The sequence below is a fragment of the Teleopsis dalmanni genome, chromosome 1 (genome assembly GCF_002237135.1).
Source record: "Teleopsis dalmanni isolate 2A chromosome 1, ASM223713v2, whole genome shotgun sequence".
Classification (NCBI taxonomy): Eukaryota; Metazoa; Arthropoda; class Insecta; order Diptera; family Diopsidae; genus Teleopsis; species Teleopsis dalmanni.
The window spans coordinates 224552019-224570390 of NC_051846.1; the positions used below are offsets into that span (position 1 = coordinate 224552019).

The 18372-nt window shown below is 27.5% G+C and overlaps 3 protein-coding genes across 3 annotated transcripts; all 3 read right to left on the reverse strand.

The window, feature by feature from the left end:
- Nucleotides 1-3799: 3799 nt before the first annotated feature.
- LOC119667519 (transmembrane protease serine 9-like) lies at nt 3800-12526 on the reverse strand. The gene is made up of 12 exons (XM_038076821.1): nt 12439-12526; nt 11976-12153; nt 11630-11915; nt 11176-11557; nt 9362-9536; nt 9016-9295; nt 8630-8959; nt 8519-8543; nt 5720-5809; nt 5445-5658; nt 4415-4700; nt 3800-4338 (listed from the first exon to the last, which is right to left on the reverse strand). Exons 1-12 carry the CDS (start codon nt 12524-12526, stop codon nt 3910-3912), a joined length of 2763 nt encoding a protein of 920 aa, XP_037932749.1. The 3' UTR covers nt 3800-3909.
- Nucleotides 8503-9761, reverse strand: LOC119672412 (trypsin-7-like). The gene is made up of 4 exons (XM_038083456.1): nt 9674-9761; nt 9362-9536; nt 9016-9295; nt 8503-8959 (listed from the first exon to the last, which is right to left on the reverse strand). The coding sequence occupies exons 1-4, from the start codon at nt 9735-9737 to the stop codon at nt 8552-8554; spliced, it is 927 nt and encodes a 308-aa protein (XP_037939384.1). The 5' UTR covers nt 9738-9761; the 3' UTR covers nt 8503-8551.
- Nucleotides 12527-15250: 2724 nt separating the features above from the next.
- LOC119667520 (trypsin zeta-like) lies at nt 15251-18265 on the reverse strand. The gene is made up of 5 exons (XM_038076822.1): nt 18223-18265; nt 18094-18099; nt 16033-16240; nt 15692-15977; nt 15251-15622 (listed from the first exon to the last, which is right to left on the reverse strand). Exons 1-5 carry the CDS (start codon nt 18263-18265, stop codon nt 15251-15253), a joined length of 915 nt encoding a protein of 304 aa, XP_037932750.1.
- Nucleotides 18266-18372: the final 107 nt, after the last annotated feature.

Sequence of the window (18372 nt, forward strand, 5' to 3'; positions counted from 1 at the left end):
GTGTGCAGATAATATTTTATTAATAAATGGTATTATTATAGTTGAGAATTTATTTAGAAAGGAACGGGAAATCGAGAATGGGACTAAGGTGATTGTAATGTTATAAGTACTTTTTTGTGTAACTTTTACACTGTTTTATGAAGCCTCACCCATCCATGTTTTTGACTATTTCCATGACTGATTTTTTATAAAATTAAAATTTATCATAAATAATCATTAGTATAACTGGATCTGATAGGCCTAGAATCAAGTCTGACTCTCATACAAAGTTTAGTGATTAAATTTGTTATTGTAAATTAAATTCTAGTATGTAAATTATAATGAAGAGAATTTTATATACAAAAAATTCTTCCTAGTTTTTTTATTAAAATAGCATTCGTAATTTCTGTTACAATTTTAATATAAAGAAAAAAGCTTGATAGATAATGCACACTATATTCCATAACAAATCGATTGCAGAAAACTTGTGACTTTCGTAACCAATAGCCATCGCGTTTATATCGTTAGATTAAAGTTATATTTTTTCTTATACAAATAATAAGAATAAGTAAAAGTTGATAAAGATAATTAAAATAATTATTTATTAATTTAAATTAAATTGTATGATATTCGAAACTTTTTTATTATTTGACTAATCTGATATATAAACATAGCTTTCATATCACTCTGTTCTGATACATATTCTCCAGAGATTGCAATACTTTATTATATACCTAAGCACAGATCCAATAGCACCCCAATATGATGTCAAGAGCAATTTCTTTGAGTTTGAATTTTTTAGTATAGTTACCAATCTCCGATAATATGCAGACGGACACTCCAAATCTTTTAAAGTTTAGAAATGTAAGGAAAAAATTTTAAAACAATAATAGCTGTGTTTCAGCAAACATGATCCGCTCAATGATCTGAATCATCTTTGCTGAAACGATACGGATCACGTTTGAAAATAATTGGCAACGCATGAAATATGCCAGTTGGGTTTGTGTACAAAATTTTTTGATTTATGTGAATAATTTTGGCGCTAAAAAAATAAGTGAGAAAATTTTGAATACAAAAAATCTAAAACTTGGAAAATAAATAAAATCTGTTGAAATGTCTGAAGTATGAAATGTAAGTTTTTATTTAGTATTTACTTAAAAACTTAAATTTAATTCTATAGTAAATAAATGGAAATTGCAGATTTTATTAGAATTATCGAGCAAAACTGACTCCTCCATTTTCTTTTTAAACACTAGTCCAAGTGTATTAAGGTCAAGGGATGAAGTGCATCAGCATGCATATAGTGGAAATTTTATGGAAACGATCAATAATTGTTCCGTTAAAGATTATTTGATTGATATTTGCGCATAAAAAATACAATTGCTATATATTAATTATGATTCATATTTTAATAGATTTGTTAATAAAATCCAATTAGCAAATACAAAATAACCGTGGAGGTCACAATTGAACTAGAGCAATGAAGGAAATTTACATATTTTTGTGGTATATGGCAAATATGAATACTTTTTGCGAATTTGGTATTTGTTTTGGCATACCAAGAGCTTCTGTATGGAGGATAATTGAAAGAACTAGTGTTTAGCTTATATCAATTGGACACTAATTTATTAAATACGCACTTGTTAATAATGCAAAAGTGGAAACTTCAAAAAAAATCCCGTTCGTAATTGGTTGCATAGACAGTACACATGTAAAAATAAATGCACCACACCATAGCAAATAGGCTTATTTCAAAAGAAAGCATGACTATAGCTTAATCTTGCAGATAGTTTGCGATGAAAATGGTTTTTTTATAAACGTTTATGTTGGAGAGCCTGGATCCTTATGTATTGTTCTGTTTTAATTAAATAAATGTATTCAACTTAATTTCATTTCATTTCAAATTAATTGATTTTAATAAATTATCAAACAACACTTTTTCAATAATAATAAAACGTAAATAAATAAGGTAATAATTTTAATTATAGTAATAGTTAAAACATTATTTTAAACAAAGAAATAAATAATAACGACATATTAAATAAATAAGTACATAAAATAAATAATAAATAAATAAAATCAATAATAAATAAATATAAATGTAGATTTGTTTATAATTTTACTGCACCGTTGCATCGCATTGCCAACCTCATTTGCATTAAAATACGTTCCACTTTTATCTTTTACACACATTCCACATTGAACCAGAAAGTGAACCAGATCAATTGCTGGTTCACCCCATTGTTTTTGTTTTGCATGTAAAATTGAGCGGATCATGTTTGCTGAAACACAGCTAATATCTCAAAATCGACATAATATATCAAAATTATCTGCACCTCATCTGATATAGCTGCCTTATGTAGTTACACACATGATTAAATGTATATAAATATGCAAATTAATATTAGATATATATATAGTAATAATAAATAGAAATAATATTCAATTTCTTAGAAGTATATATATATATTTAAATGTAGACGGCGACTATCTCCATACATTGATGCCCGCGTCATAAATCCCACTGGTGTTTCACCGTTAACAAGGATAGTGAACTGGAAATGTTTTTCAAAAACAGTTGAACCATCCCAAGTTCAACCAAAACAAGAACTTTGTATACTTTGTATATCACTCTCTTTATAGAAACAGATAAAATTTGTAGTTCTTGAGACTTACAATCCACAATGTTTATGATTTTATAATTTTGTTATCAACTTTTAGGATGAATATTGTTTAATTTAAACATTTCTTGCAGTATATATATTATGTTCCACATATAGACCATAAATTAGAACTTAAAAACATAATAATATAAGATTCTTAATCATGTTTGTAGAAATATATCTATACTACGTAAATTAGGATATTGAAAAAACTACTCAAAAAAATATAGTTTACAAGATCGGACACATGACAGTGTCGATCGATTACTTCGTTTTTAAATCACGTTTAAAATTCATCTGTCTATTATCTACTTTTCATCTTCCATTCATATAGAAAACATCTCTTTATAAGATTTTATGCTATTAGTTCTTTAAGATAGCTAAAAAATCGTGGACATACACTGTCTACTTGTGTGTCAAGATATAGAAATGGACAATAGTCAAAAAAACATAATTAAATTGATATTATATTAATTCCTTAGACATGATATATACAAATCATATATAATGCTCATACTATCCATTTCCTTACGTTTTCTTAACTAGTTTTCTTTATAATATAGATTTTACCATAAGATCTATTAACTTAATTAATGAAATATATAGTCTAATAGCTTTACATCAATTTTAAAACCATAATGCTATTTATATAATATATGACTAAACATTATGAATAGTTAAGAAGATGTTAATCTTCAATGTAAATATTTAGAATAAACCCAGTTTTCAATCCTTATGAAGATTCCCATCACTCTATACAATTTTATAAACGCAAAAACCGAGTTGATTCTATTACGAAACCAACAGGGGTTTTAATATAAAGACCACCATACAGTTATGGTGGTTTTGTCATGAATTCTACATGAAGAAATACCACATTTAGAATACGATAAAGGGATTTGTTATCGCCTCATATATTTTTTACAGTTAAGTATACTGTAACAAATTAAAGTAAATCTTGGAATGAAAGTTGGTACCTCTTAAACCCGCATATTAGTGATCTAAAGAAATTAACACATAGAATAAAAGCAATATAGAAACAATTCAGAATCTTTTATGAAGAACAATGCTTTATTGTGATTTTTATCAAACAATTAGGAACTAGAAATATCGGAAGTGGAACGTTGGTAAGTTAATATTTAACTTTACGACAAACACAGTTTCAACATTATTATTATTACCATATATATTTTTGTTATTATAAATCTAATTAACAAAAAATTTCTTAATATCTCAACATTATTCAAATCACAATTCTGTTATATGATTAAAAAATTTTGTTTAAAATAATTGTCAAGATTATATAAAAATTAATTAACCAAACAGAACTTTGGAAATTTGTTAATCCACCATCATTACCACCCGGTTTAGTACCATTTCCTGTATTATTCGCTCTATTCCATTTATTGACATTAGATTCAATCCATGAATAGTAATGATCGACATCAGTATAAACACCTGGTAATTTTGGTTGTGCACAACCTATACCCCAAGAAACAACACCAGCTAAAAGTTTATTACAAACTAATGGACCACCAGAATCTCCACCGCAAGCATCTTTTTCACCTTGCTCTAAATAACCGGCACATATCATGCCTTCACGAATGAGTCCATCGGCAAAATCTGTTTTATTTTGACAATCTCCAACATCGATAATGGGTACATCTACTGTCATTAGATTATCTGATAAATAACCCTAAATATAAATTTATTTATTATAAATAACTTATATATTTTAAATATTAGTTTTTAAGCTGTATGAAATTACTTACATCTTCGGTTTGTCCCCAACCAGTAACTTGACAAATGGTGCCATTCTTAACAGGTTCGTGATTGAGCGTAATTGGTTTAATATTCGATTGGTTCGTTGGTACTGAACCATTTAATAGCACTAAAGCTATATCCTTTTCATAAGTGCTTAAATTGAATATATCCACTTGGTACAGAAGTTCTTTGACTTCAAATGTAAGAGTATTATTCTTTTCAAAACGATCTAGATTTCCCATTACGACAATAAAGTCTGAGGCAGGTAAAAATGTGCCATTATAAGCAACTTGGCTAAAATTATTAAATTTAAAATTATATGGTTTTTAAAATATTTTTAAAAAATAATTATATGTGCAAATAATATATATAAAGATAGTTTTTAATTATTTGAAATTAAAATTTTATTTGTATAAATACTTTTTCAACAATCTGTCTATGACGTCTATTTTATGTGTGATATCTGATATTGTGATAATATATGTACGAAATGTGATCAAAGTCAAAAAAAAATTTAATATAGCAATAATTATCAAATATCTATAAGATAAACCTTTTTTCAATATTAATTTTGTTATCATATTTAATTATATACACTGAGATACTTATAACAAAATAATTGTTTTTGAAGGTATGGCATTTTATTGTGTCATTATAAACACCTTGACTATTGACCCAAAATTCATTCGTCTACTTAATATAAAGTTCATTCATAAATAAAGACTGAAAGTTAAATAAAGACTTTACAACAGTAATAAAAATAATTACAAAGGAACCGATAAAAATCTGTCTAGAAATGCTAACAGATATATTTTTAAGCAGGGTGTCCCCTGATGATAACATATCATTAAATTTTATAATTAATTTTTTATTATACACTTCAGTGGAATGTCACTGATACAATGTCACTATGCTAAATGTGTCATATCGGTTGTTTTTGTTTTATTGCTCTATTTATAAATGGTTAATCGAACACAGATTTCTTAAATATTATTAACATTCTATTAGCAAAAAATTCACTCTATAAAAAAAACTTACTCTACAAAACAATGCGCCGCGGATAGTACTACATTATCTGCGATTAGTGAACCACCACATATATGTCCAGTACCAAAGAAGTAACCATCATTTAACTTACGACGTATGGAAACTTGATGTCTGGTGTCATTTAAAGTCGCCAATGTACCATTTATGATTCTTCCATCAATATTTTGTAAATATGCGCCATATCCTATATTATTCGGAGCACACACTACACAATAGAGCTATATTAATATCACACAATACACAAAAATCTCTGAACTTTTACTTACAAATAGTAGAAGTATTTAAAGCTAGGAAGAATAACACCAATGAAAGTCTAAGAAAAGACATATTAAATTTTTTCTTAATTGAAAACGTAACTTTTCAAGACGTCTTTCACCTTTGAAATTTAGCTACGTATTAAAAGTGGTTCCAATTTTTGTGTGGCTTTGTCAAAATTCTTTTATTGTATATCAAAATTAATCTATTTTTAATATCAATGAAGATATGCATGAATACAGTATAGAAATCGAGGGTCATAAATTATTTAATCTAATCAGGAGCAATGAAGGAAACGACGCTGTTATAGAAGACAATATATTTTTTTTTTTATTATTATGAATTAAAATATATTTCGAATGGATTGAGATGTTTAAAAATATTTGATATTTAATAAATATAAAAAAATAAAAAAAAATAAAAAATACGGTAGGGGACTTACTGTAAATCCCCTATTACTATTTCATTACTGGACATAATAAAAACAAGTTTTTTATTACTCTATTTTTAGATTATTAAATTCTTTAAATAAGTCAATCATATTTATTGAACTAATCGAAATAATGCTTTAAGTCAGTTAAGCAAGAAAGTACCGAGGCAACCATAATAGGTAGGAGAATCGATCATTTTATTTACGGGGAAGCATAAACTGATCTGGCCTCAAAAAAAGACTTAAATATTAAAAACCCAGTGACTTACTGCTTAAACAGATAACAGGGTAAAATACGTGCGTGCAATTCACAAAATCAAAATACACGATACTATAGGAGCACAAAAAAGAAGAACGATAAAAAAAAACGATGATGACTTTTACCTGACAATAGCTTTTTTTTTGTTTTCGTTGTGCGAAGAAGACGGTTAAAAATGCCTAATGCATCGTCACTATGTCGTAACAATAGTGGTATGTCCGATGTACGGTCTAAAAACAATCCCCTCGCATGCCAGACCGTTTCCATTCTAGAACTTTATTCTACGCACTTCAAGGTAAGAGACCGTACCTGATTCTGATTATCCATTGATAATTGTCATCGTTATCCATTGATAGAAAATGGATATTTTTTAATTAATATTTGCTCTCACAGACCTCTAAGCTATAGAACAGTAATACTAGCACATCGCAATTATTTCCTGGTTTTTTTCCGTACTATAATAATAATGTTTCCTGGTGTCCACGAAAAAGACACCTGAGTGCCTTTTATGCCACTGCTCACGCCTATACAAATCCAGATTTAAATACCACTTATTATTTACACTAACTTCATAAATCTATAGCCCAGAAATCGGCGATGTGGTTGAGTTTATTAATACTTATGGTTATTTATGAAACACCCAATCTCCTCTCCAAATTTTATAGGAAAATTACAGACTAATTGAAGTAGATCAATCTTTTTCTGCTTTACCCAATTTAGCACAGAATTATTTCTTTTCAAAAAAAATTAATTAAATGTAATTTTAAATAATATAACAATATTAATTTTCAATTAAATGTGTATATCTCTTTCATAAAAGTCTTGGTAATAGCACTGAACAAAAATCCTTCAACTTCAAATACTATCTCATGTACGTATATACAATATATTATTATTATATAAATATAATATATATCATATATTACGAGTATATCAGTAGATTACTTTTCATTAGTAATACATTTATACTGCTGTGTTAAGTAAGTGTATTTAATAGAAAACTTATATTATATAGCCGGAGTTTGAAATCCGTTCCTGCCTTTACTGATAACGAAATCATATTTTAAAAATGGTAGCAACGTTAAAGCGTTATGAAAACTGATTTATGAAGCCACTTAAGGGTTAAGCATTAAATCCTATTGTTAAACTTAGTAAATCAAAATTATCTTTTATAGCACATCGTTAATAATCTTATTTAAATCGGAAGTAGGTACGTTTTGATTATATATGTCAATCAAAATTAAACGTGTCTATCTTGTCTTATGAAGGAAGAGTTGTACATATATAGAGAAAATCAAATTTTTGATATTTTAATTCTATAAACTAAGGATATTCGACTCATAATTATATTATGTAAATTATGACATATGAAAACAAAAAATATTTCCTTTAAAGTGCTTTTTAGAAACTTTTAGTTTCAAATATCAAATTCTTAATCCCATGAGATTTTTTTAGAAATTTTATTATAATATCAAGTCTTAACATTTCAATACTTCTTGTCGACTTTAGCTGAACACTTTAGATCTAGAAAGGAAATTTGAAGAACACTTTAACCTTCAGTATTATTTGACCAGTGTTCTTCCTATTAGCTGCACTACATCAGTGTGTCTTAAAACGAAGGCCCCCAAATAATTTGCATCTTTCTTATATCTAATAATGCCCTGCACTAATGCACAAACGGAATTGACTCCTGGGAATGTAAACCCTTACGGCAGAGGCAATGAAACGCTGTAAAGTATATAAGTTTCATACTTCTATTTTTTGACGACCCAAGGCTTAGAGATCTACTCTCAAGCCAGAAAAGGACAAAATAGACCCGACGACCGCAATGCCACATTCCCTTAACAATAATTATTATATATCAAATAATATAAATAAAAACAATTCAGTGATAAATTTTATTCTTAACACAATGAGAGGCCATCAAGAAATTTAAAAAGTCTATTCCTGTAAGCTAATAATAATTAGCTAATAATAAAATATATATCTCTATTTCTTAAAAATTAATAAAAATTTTACAATGTAATTTAGTAAAAACAGTAATTCAAACAGTTTTCCAAATTTTTTATTTATATAAAGTTTATTTGCAACTTTTATTCCCTTGTTAGTATATAGACTCACATATTCCAACTATATATACAAAAAACTATATATTTATTCAATTACAAAAATAAGAAACATAATTATATAGTATAGGCTCAAATTAGCTAATAAATTTTTGACCCCACTTACTGTCTCATAATCTATTGTTTCGCCTATATGAGCTGTATAATTAGGCCACACATTCATTTTTTCATTTATCCAATGAAAATAAGTAGCAACATTTATGTAAACACCTGGATAACCAGGTTCTGCACAACCTGAACCAAATGAAACCACACCAGTTAGTTTATTATCACAAACTAAAGGTCCACCAGAATCACCAAAGCAAGCATCTCGTTCACCATTCATGTAACCAGCACAGATCATGTCTTCACGTATTAAGGGACCGTAATTGAGAGAACAAAGGTTTCGATCAATAATTTCTACTTCTACACCCATTAACTGTGACGCATAAGAACCCTAAATCACATACATTATATGTAATAAACACAAATACTATATGTATTTAATTCTACCGTTTCTGTTTTACCCCAACCAGTGACTATGCAATTAATACCGTCCAATAAATTGCTTTGTTCATTTAACGCTATGGGTTGTACAAGTTTGTCATTTACTGGAACCTCTCGATCTATATACAAAATAGCTATATCTGCTTCATAAGTGGTGTCATTAAAATTTTCATGTACAGTGAAGTTAGTGACATTGTAAATAAGTGTATTTTGGTTTTGCTGATATTTATTTAAATTACCCATAACTACCAAAAAAACTGCTGCATCTCGCAAATTTTTGTTGGAACTGTAAGAATAAATTCATATATATGATTCTATGGTTATGTATCTAACATATTTTGAAAGAACTTACTCCAACATACAATGTGCTGCTGTAAGTATAGCTTTTGTACTGATTAATGTTCCACCACATATATGGCCGGCACCGAAAAACCAGTCATTAAATTTCAAACGTAAGGAAACTTGGTACTTTGTTCCAGACCAATTAACTTCAGTGCCATTAATAATTTTTGTTTGGGCAAATTGGGCTAAATTTCAAAAGAAAATATAAAGAATATATATTTTTTGAATGAATATATTATTTTAGGTATAATATCAGGAATCATACATTTTCTACTTAAATAATGATCTTGATCGGTTAGTATTAAAAGTTGCTATTACTTACTTTTACCATAACAATTCTGTTGCATATAAAGTATAAATACTATTAACATTTTCACCAGTAACATTTTTCTAGTTCAAAATGTTTAATACTCTACTCCACTAGTTCTCTAAAGGTACTATTTGAATATATCGGATGTCAAATTGAATTTGATAAGAAAAACTTTTTTATTATCATCATAAGTATCTCAGATGTTCTAATTAATTAAAAATTTTAGCACTTTAGGCTTTCGTAAATATCATTTGTATACTAATACTTTAGATACTATTTTTATCGGTTTCATCATTTGTATTTAACTTCAATATACGTCATCAATTAAAAAAAAGACATATATTCATCAAAAACAAAAGTAGTACTCTTAATATATTATTGATATGATTATGAGTAGTAGAACATACTATATCTCGCGACGCAGAATGTCTGATGTGGTAACCCCAGCAAGCATCTTTGACGGTCTTGTTTTGTTTCGTATGTTTACAGGTGAGCAAGGTGAGTATTTACCCATAAATGAAGTTGGAATGACTTTCATTTTCCTTTGCAAAGTCACATATATATGTATATAGCAAACAAATTGTATGTGTTAATAATATCAAACTTTCTTTCAATGTATAATAATATAATATATTAAAATACGTTGGGAGAGCGTTACATACCTCTCTATCTGTTGTTGTATAACCATTATGCATCTGACCTGATCTGATCGATGACTACTAGTAACATATAAAAAAAAACTAAAAAGTTCTAGACTCGGCGATTTAAGTATATAACTAAGCACTACCTTGGGCAAAAGTTATAACCAATGAAGAACTCTACCGAAAACTCAACATCGAACCAATAGTAAACTTCATAAAAAGACAAATAGCGCTAGATTGACCAGACTCTTCGTAAAAATTCAACCAAAATATATCAAAAAGCACTGGAGTGGAATCCAAAAAGTAGACTAAAAAGAGAATAGACAAAAAAAATCATGGAGACGAGCGCTGCATGCCGGTACTTGCGCATCAGTGTAATCATGAAACGAACTAAAAGTGATCGCAAACAATCGTACAAGATGAAAATGCGTCCCTTATGCCCTATACTCTTCAAGGAGATAAAGGAGCTAAAACATATTTTGTAAACAGATCTGTATCGAAAACGTATACATATTTACATATTCTACAATATTTTTAGACAAATATAAAACAAAAGCATTTCAAGTGTAGATCATCACTTCAATATAATAATATGAATGTAATATCCTATCCTAAAATGTAATGAATGTAATTTCCTAAAGATCAATTAAATTAATAAGTTTAGTGGTTATGACTTTTGATTCACAAATAAAAAATATTTTTTTAAATTCAAAATCTGTGCGAATTCAAATCAATTAACTAATTGAAACTATTTTATTAATATACTCGTATTTATTAGTTAAAAAAGTACAAACTTTTATTATCCAACGTTTCCTAAATAACAAATTCTATAAAATTTATGAAAATAACTCATATTAAATACTTTTCAATCATTTTTTAATAAATAACTTAAACTAAAAACGATACTCAAACTGAGTAATACCAAAACATTTGATTCACTAAAGCCAGCTGCACCATCACCGTATTTAGTATAATCCAAACTGGCATTAGTTTGCTTTATCCAATTATAGAATTCAGATACGTTTGTATAAGTGTCCGGATATCCCAATTCTCCACAATTTGGCTTTGATACAATACCCGTCAAAAGATTATTACAAACAAGTGGATCACCAATATCTCCGGCGCAGGCACCAACACCGCCAGGACTATAACCAGCGCAAAATATGCCATAGGTGCCATAAGTACTAATTTTAGCGCATTCTTCCTTAGTACTAATACTCACATATGCAGCTTTTAAATAATAACTAATTTCTTGCTGTAAACAAAATATAATATATCAATATAAATATATATCAAAGATTTTTATAATTTAGAAAACAATACCAACCTTATCGTTTATACCCCAGCCAAATACCGTACACTGTGTATTCGAAGGAGTCTCCTGAGTTTGTAGGCTTATTGCACGTATAACTGGATGTGACCATGATATTAAGCCATTCAGGAAGACCAAAGCTATATCATTTTGTAATTCAGTAATTGTAAATTTTTCGTGTGGCAATATTTTCTGAATATCTAATATAGTTGTGTATAAATCCTGCTGCATTAACATTATAGATCCTAACATTACATTGAATTCTTTGACTGGGCGATATGCTAAGGTGACAGAACTTGAACTGAAATTAATTTAAAACAATTATATTAATCCGTCTCCTATGAAAAGAATGACTACTTACTTTACAAAACAATGTGCTGCTGTGATGACTACTCTTTGGGTTATTAGAGCTCCACCGCATAAGTGGGAGAATTGATTTGATGTGGTATTACGGCGGATTGATACAATAAAGGGTGCTTTTGTTAACTCCACTGTTGAACCTCCTGTAAGTCTGCTTTGTTTTTCGTTTGTTAATGCATCTGTTATATAAATTTAATAAAAATTTAATAAAAAAAATTAATTTCTATATAAGAAATAATTTATTTTATGACATACCATATATATGTATAAGTTTTCATTATTATATGTATAATCTAAATTAATTTATATACAAAAACCATACAGAATAATTTTGTATTTTATAGCATATGAGTTAAGGTTTCTTATCCAACAATTATAAATTTCTGCTTATGATTCACCTTTCTTATAATAAATGTTTCATATTTCCTATTGATTATATAAAAATAAAATAAAGAATAACTTACAGGAATTCCCCTTCACAGTTTCAATATTATTCAAACATAACACGGCCAGAAGAATAAAAATATATTTATATGAAAATATGTATTTCATTTTTTATTTATTTTAATATTAGTTGATAATAATAATATATAATTTTTTAAATAATATTAAACTATTGTCTTCACTAAACTGAATAGTAACAAAGTCAACTCTAAACAAACTCAATCCATACAAATTCGACAAATGTTAGCATTATCTAATCATGATCGAAACTTATCGAACCAGTACACATGGAAGCAATAAAACGATAATATTAGATAGTAATAATCGGTAAGTCACCATAATTTTACTTGTTAAAAAAAATCATTAGTTTGAAAATAGTTAACAGGTGATTTCTTACAAGTTTAATTATTACGATCCGTCAAAAAATATGCAATAAAAACTTATTATTAATAAAAAATACTACGAGTACAAATAAAAAATTTCTTAAATATAATGAATATGGAGTAAATAGCAAATATATCTCAATAAAATTTAATATAAAGTCTGAATTAAATCAACATTTTCCTGTGAGTTTTCTAATTTTATTTAGTGATGTCATAAATTACTACTCACCAAGAGACAATAAGTAGCACTATATTTATACCTGCAGTGATTTTCACGTGTTACAAGCTTCTTAAGTTACTTACAGGTCTTTAATGGGTTCCGGCTCACAGGAGAATTTGAGAAAATGAACAACCTGTGATGAGTATCCCAGAACTACATCAAAAACTGCTATTATAAGCCCTCAACCCATTTGTTAAACTGAGTCAGTACAAAACAAATAATCAAGGAGAGGGGGGCAATCGTTTGCGGTTGATGTACTGGAAAGATTTCCCAGGGCTTAGACAAAGCAAAGCACTGATCAAACTGTACTCGTACAAAAATATTCTTAAAATCTCAAAAGGTAATTTAAGGTTGCTAACAGATTTCAGTACGGATCATTATGATTTGAAATATCACCTACATAAAATTCGATTATCTCCTAATTCGAAATGCAGATTATGCCTCAAAGATAAGGAGATAACTATGCATATTCTTTGTGATTGTCTAGCTACGCACAGACAAGTTAGGTTTTGCATATGGAATTTCAATGACCAGAACAGGTTAAGAGCTATTAGATTTAGTTCCGGAATTTGTTCATAAAGCTTTAAAGTGCTTTGTGTAATTTGGTACAATAGAATTCTTCTGACAGCAATAACAGCGGTGGGCGATTTCACAACAATAATTTTAATATATATATACTTGCACTGAACGCATTAAGCAGTTATTAATTCGATAGGTTATGATCATCATTTACTTAACTAACGTAACTTAATTTTTGATTCAACATTTTTCAACGTTCTAATCAAATAGTCAGATAAATTTAAGCGCAAGGATTGCTCACATCTATTGAAATTGATGTCATTGGATGGCGTGGGTTTCTTCTGTTTAGTTCGTCGGTTCTTATAACTAGAAAATGTATATCAAGAAATAACTTGTGTTATAAAAATGAGCTGAACTCATGAGTAACAAGAAAAAGCCCGGAAGTAAATCTTAATAAACATTAGTAAATTATCTGAACTTACAATTTCACCAATTTCATATAATACATTATTTACGAATAATTAAATACAAGAATTATTTCCAAGACCACTGATGATGGGTATTTGGCAATACTCGAAACAGCTGTATGGTCAGCCAAAAATTCAATTAATTAAAATAATATAAAAAAAATAAATTTTTGTTGTTGTATTTCACTACTGTTCGAAGAAACCTCTTTATATAATACATATCTATTTATGCATATCTAACTTTAGTTTATCATTGCAAAAACCAAATATCGTCAAATATTGTAGTCAATTTACTATTTCTCATATTTCAAATCTTCTGATCAAATCTTTGCGATGACAAGCGGCTTTTGAAAATTATAATTTCCCCTTCTTTATTTCGCTAGTAAACCATAAATACGCTTAATAAAATATACTCTTTATGAATCCCAATCACTATCGTAATACCCAACATTTTTTACAAAGAACGAACATAATTTTTATTCTTACTCCTGGCTTAAAAAAATTCAGAAACAGAATTATTAAACACAATGAGATTTGAAAGTTTTAAATGATTCTAAACTTCTACTTCTAGTAAATATTATGATAGCTTAACTATTATTATTCTTACTTAAAATAATAAATACTTTCGAAATTATTAAAAGTATATACACATATCTATAAGTGATTTAAGTCTATTATCGGTCCCAGAAAACATCAACTAATGCTACGTTTACATTGTGAGATTAATCTCCACTGCTTACATCATACGGTAGAGTTCAATATCTTAATTTATCTATTTTGAAAAGTCCATATTAAAATAATCCAGGTAAATCGATTTTACTAAAAGAAACTCGCTAAGTACATATAGCTAAAATTATTTAAACACGATGAGAATTGAAAGTTTTAAACATTTGTATACTTCTATTATTAGTCAATGTAGTAATAGTTTAACCAGTATTATTCTTACTCAAAGTAAATACTTTACTTTATGAAAAGTATATACACATCTCTTCCAGTTTATCTATTTTATATCTATTTTCTATAATAATAGATCTATCATTAAATATATAATTCAAAAAATACGACGGAATTATAACTTTACTTATTATACCGAATTCATAAAATATAAACATTATATTGAAATGTTCAGAATCTGAAAAAAGTAAATAAAATTCGAATCTATGTACATCAGTCTTTTAATTTAGTATATATGAGTTTAATACTTTAGTAAATAAAACATCTTATAAACGTGCTAGAATAAAAGTCAAACACAAGCCATCAAAAGTAAGAAATTCAAAAGTAAGAAATTTGATAGTGATTTGATCGTTCCTGTTGAATAATAATTGTAATCCAAGGTTCTATTTGCATATTCAATCCAATTTTTATAGTATAAGACATTCGTGTAAACTCCTGGATATTGTTTGAGTCCACATTGATTACCCCATGATACTATGCCAGCTAAAACTCCATTGCACATAAGTGGACCACCTGAATCACCTTGACATGTATCTACACCACCTGTACTCATATTACCGGCACACAAACTACTCTGAGATAGATTCCCATAACTTTTAGCACAGACATCATTACCAACTATAGGCACACTTGCTGTTAATAATGTATCAGAAACTTGACCCTGAAATTGATTTTTATATTAATTTTATTTTTTTTTTTTGAGTAAATATTTAATTAAAGATAAACTAACATATTCCGTAGTAGCCCAACCGGTGATAGTGCAAGTCGTATTTTCTGTCAGTAGTTGACTGTTCAGTATAACTGATCGCACTGTAGGCCAAGTCCACGGTATGTAACCATTAATCAACATTAGCGCTATGTCATTGCTTAGAGATGTCAAGTTGAAGGCGCCATGCGGTACGATTTGTATTAAATTGTATTGTAAAGTGTAATTATCTTTGACATATAACGAATTACCACCCAAAACAATTGTATACTCTTTTGGTAAACGTTTCTTCGGTGGCGATACACTTAAACTGAAAATATATAAGTAAAAGATATCTCTTTTAAAATTATTAATAATTAACACACTCAACACTACACTGTGCTGCTGTTATAATCACACGTTGCGATAGCACAGAACCACTGCATAAATGTCCATATCCAAATCCACCAAGTTTTTCGTAAATTTTTAGACGTATGGACGCTTGGAAAGGTGCTTCAGTTATCGGTATTTTAACGCTGCCAATAATTTTCTGTTCGATTTTCTTTAAACTAGTATCATTTCGATTAATACTATCTATAGAAAAAAAATAATATATATGTTAAATTAAAATATTTAAAGTATAAAAAATAAGATATCGATATATATCTGAAAAAATTTAATAAATTTGTTTGTAATTTATTTTGAAATTATTGAAATATCTGATATACGCGCAAATGAAAAACTTATATTAAAAAAATCAGACACATTTTGTAGTATACTTAGCTTACCTAAGACAGTAACCTAGATAATATTTAGTTTGATGGACAACAGTCCTTATTTAGACGACTTGATAAGACGGTTAATTTGCGAGGTCTGCATAAGTCTACATGTAATAACACTTCTTAAAATATTAAATATTTCGCCATCAAAAAAATTATCAAAGATAACAGAGCTCAAAAGGTATAAAAATATAAACTAATTTCCTATGTACTATAGTACTATAATCACATTAGATAAATATACGTGTTTATCATAACAATGAAAAGCTTACTTGGTATTTTTACATAGTTTAAATATAATATTATAATTAAGTAATTCGAGTAATTAATCATAATTTCTTGAAAATTCAATTATAAAACTTTAATTTGTAAATAATATTTTTAATTGTTAAATGATTAAAATATAAATATCTTCTTTTTCGAGCAAAACTAATTAATCAATATTTTTACAAAAAAAAATTTTAATTTTACCTATATAATAAATATATATACCATATGTAAGTATAAGTGTGGTAATGTGGTATATAGTTTCCTGTCACAAGACCGTAGATTTAGAAAATAATTTGTTGATTTCAAAAAATAAAATAAAAATCATAATTTATTTATATGACTTTTTAATATTAATTTAGCTGCAGAATTACAAAACAAAGGAAAACGGGATTGCAATCTTCAAATATGAATAAAATTATCTTCTAATTAATTTGTCTCAAAACTTTATATTCATCATCATCATCATTAATGGCGCAACGATCCTGGTTGAATCTTAGCCTCCGTAAAACATTATATTAACCACAATTAAATGGATTTAATTACTTATTCCATTAAGTAAGTTTGTTATCGCATTAGAAATATAAAATCTAAATCTTAATAGTCTTCAATACTTATCTGATTTACTTAAGCGAAGCTGTGGGAATAATAGGAACCCTATAACATCTCCAACTAAGCAAAAATAAAAAACGATGAAGATTATCCACTCCATGCGTGCATAAATTGAAGAGCCAACCCAACACAACCCAACCTAACATAATCCAATATCTTTTTTTCAATTTCTTGGACTAAGGACTACTACATTCTGTACCTGGATATTAAGGGTTTTTCTTTTAGTAAAATTATGATAGTGTTTTTTTATTTTGGAAAGAGTTTTTTTATTTTATTTAAATCATCTAACCAATCATCCTCCAAGATAATTTATTCCATGTTTTTAACTAGAAACTAACTTTTTATATTTATGAAACTTTGGATTTTTTGAGTAGAGTATTAGTGCTGGTTTTTATTTCAGAGAAACAGTGTGTAACAACCAACCCCTCCAATATAAATTTTTAATTTTTTCTGGATTGTAGACTAATCTTCTGTTTTTGTGAATTTTTTGTAAAAAAAACATTATATATATTAGAATTTATTCACTCATACAATCACGCACGTACACTCTCATAATTATTTATACGAGTGTATAATTATTTTTAAAATAATTAACTTTAACAAAAAATATTAAATTGGAATAAAAAACTAAATAATCTAAAAATTATAAAATTAAAATATTTTTAAATTTCTAAAATATACACAAAAAAAAAGTTTAATTAATTTATATTATCATTATATTGAATACTATTGATGTCACGAGATAACTTCTTAACCTACAATTTTTTGTAGCTATAAATAGCAACTTACCTGAACCTTTATTGAAAAAGTATATAAATTAAAATACCGATTATTGCTATTTATTTAATTACTATACAATGAAAAAAAAAAAATAATACTGATTAAATTACACATTTAATTATTTTATTTATTTCCCACCACTTATGGCATTGAAAGCATTAGATTTCTGATTTGGTGTCATTTTATTATTTTATTATCAGTCATCTACAAGCAATGCTAAATAAATTTATTTTGAACCTGTATTAAATATATTTATGTATATACTTCTAAGACATATGTATATAAATA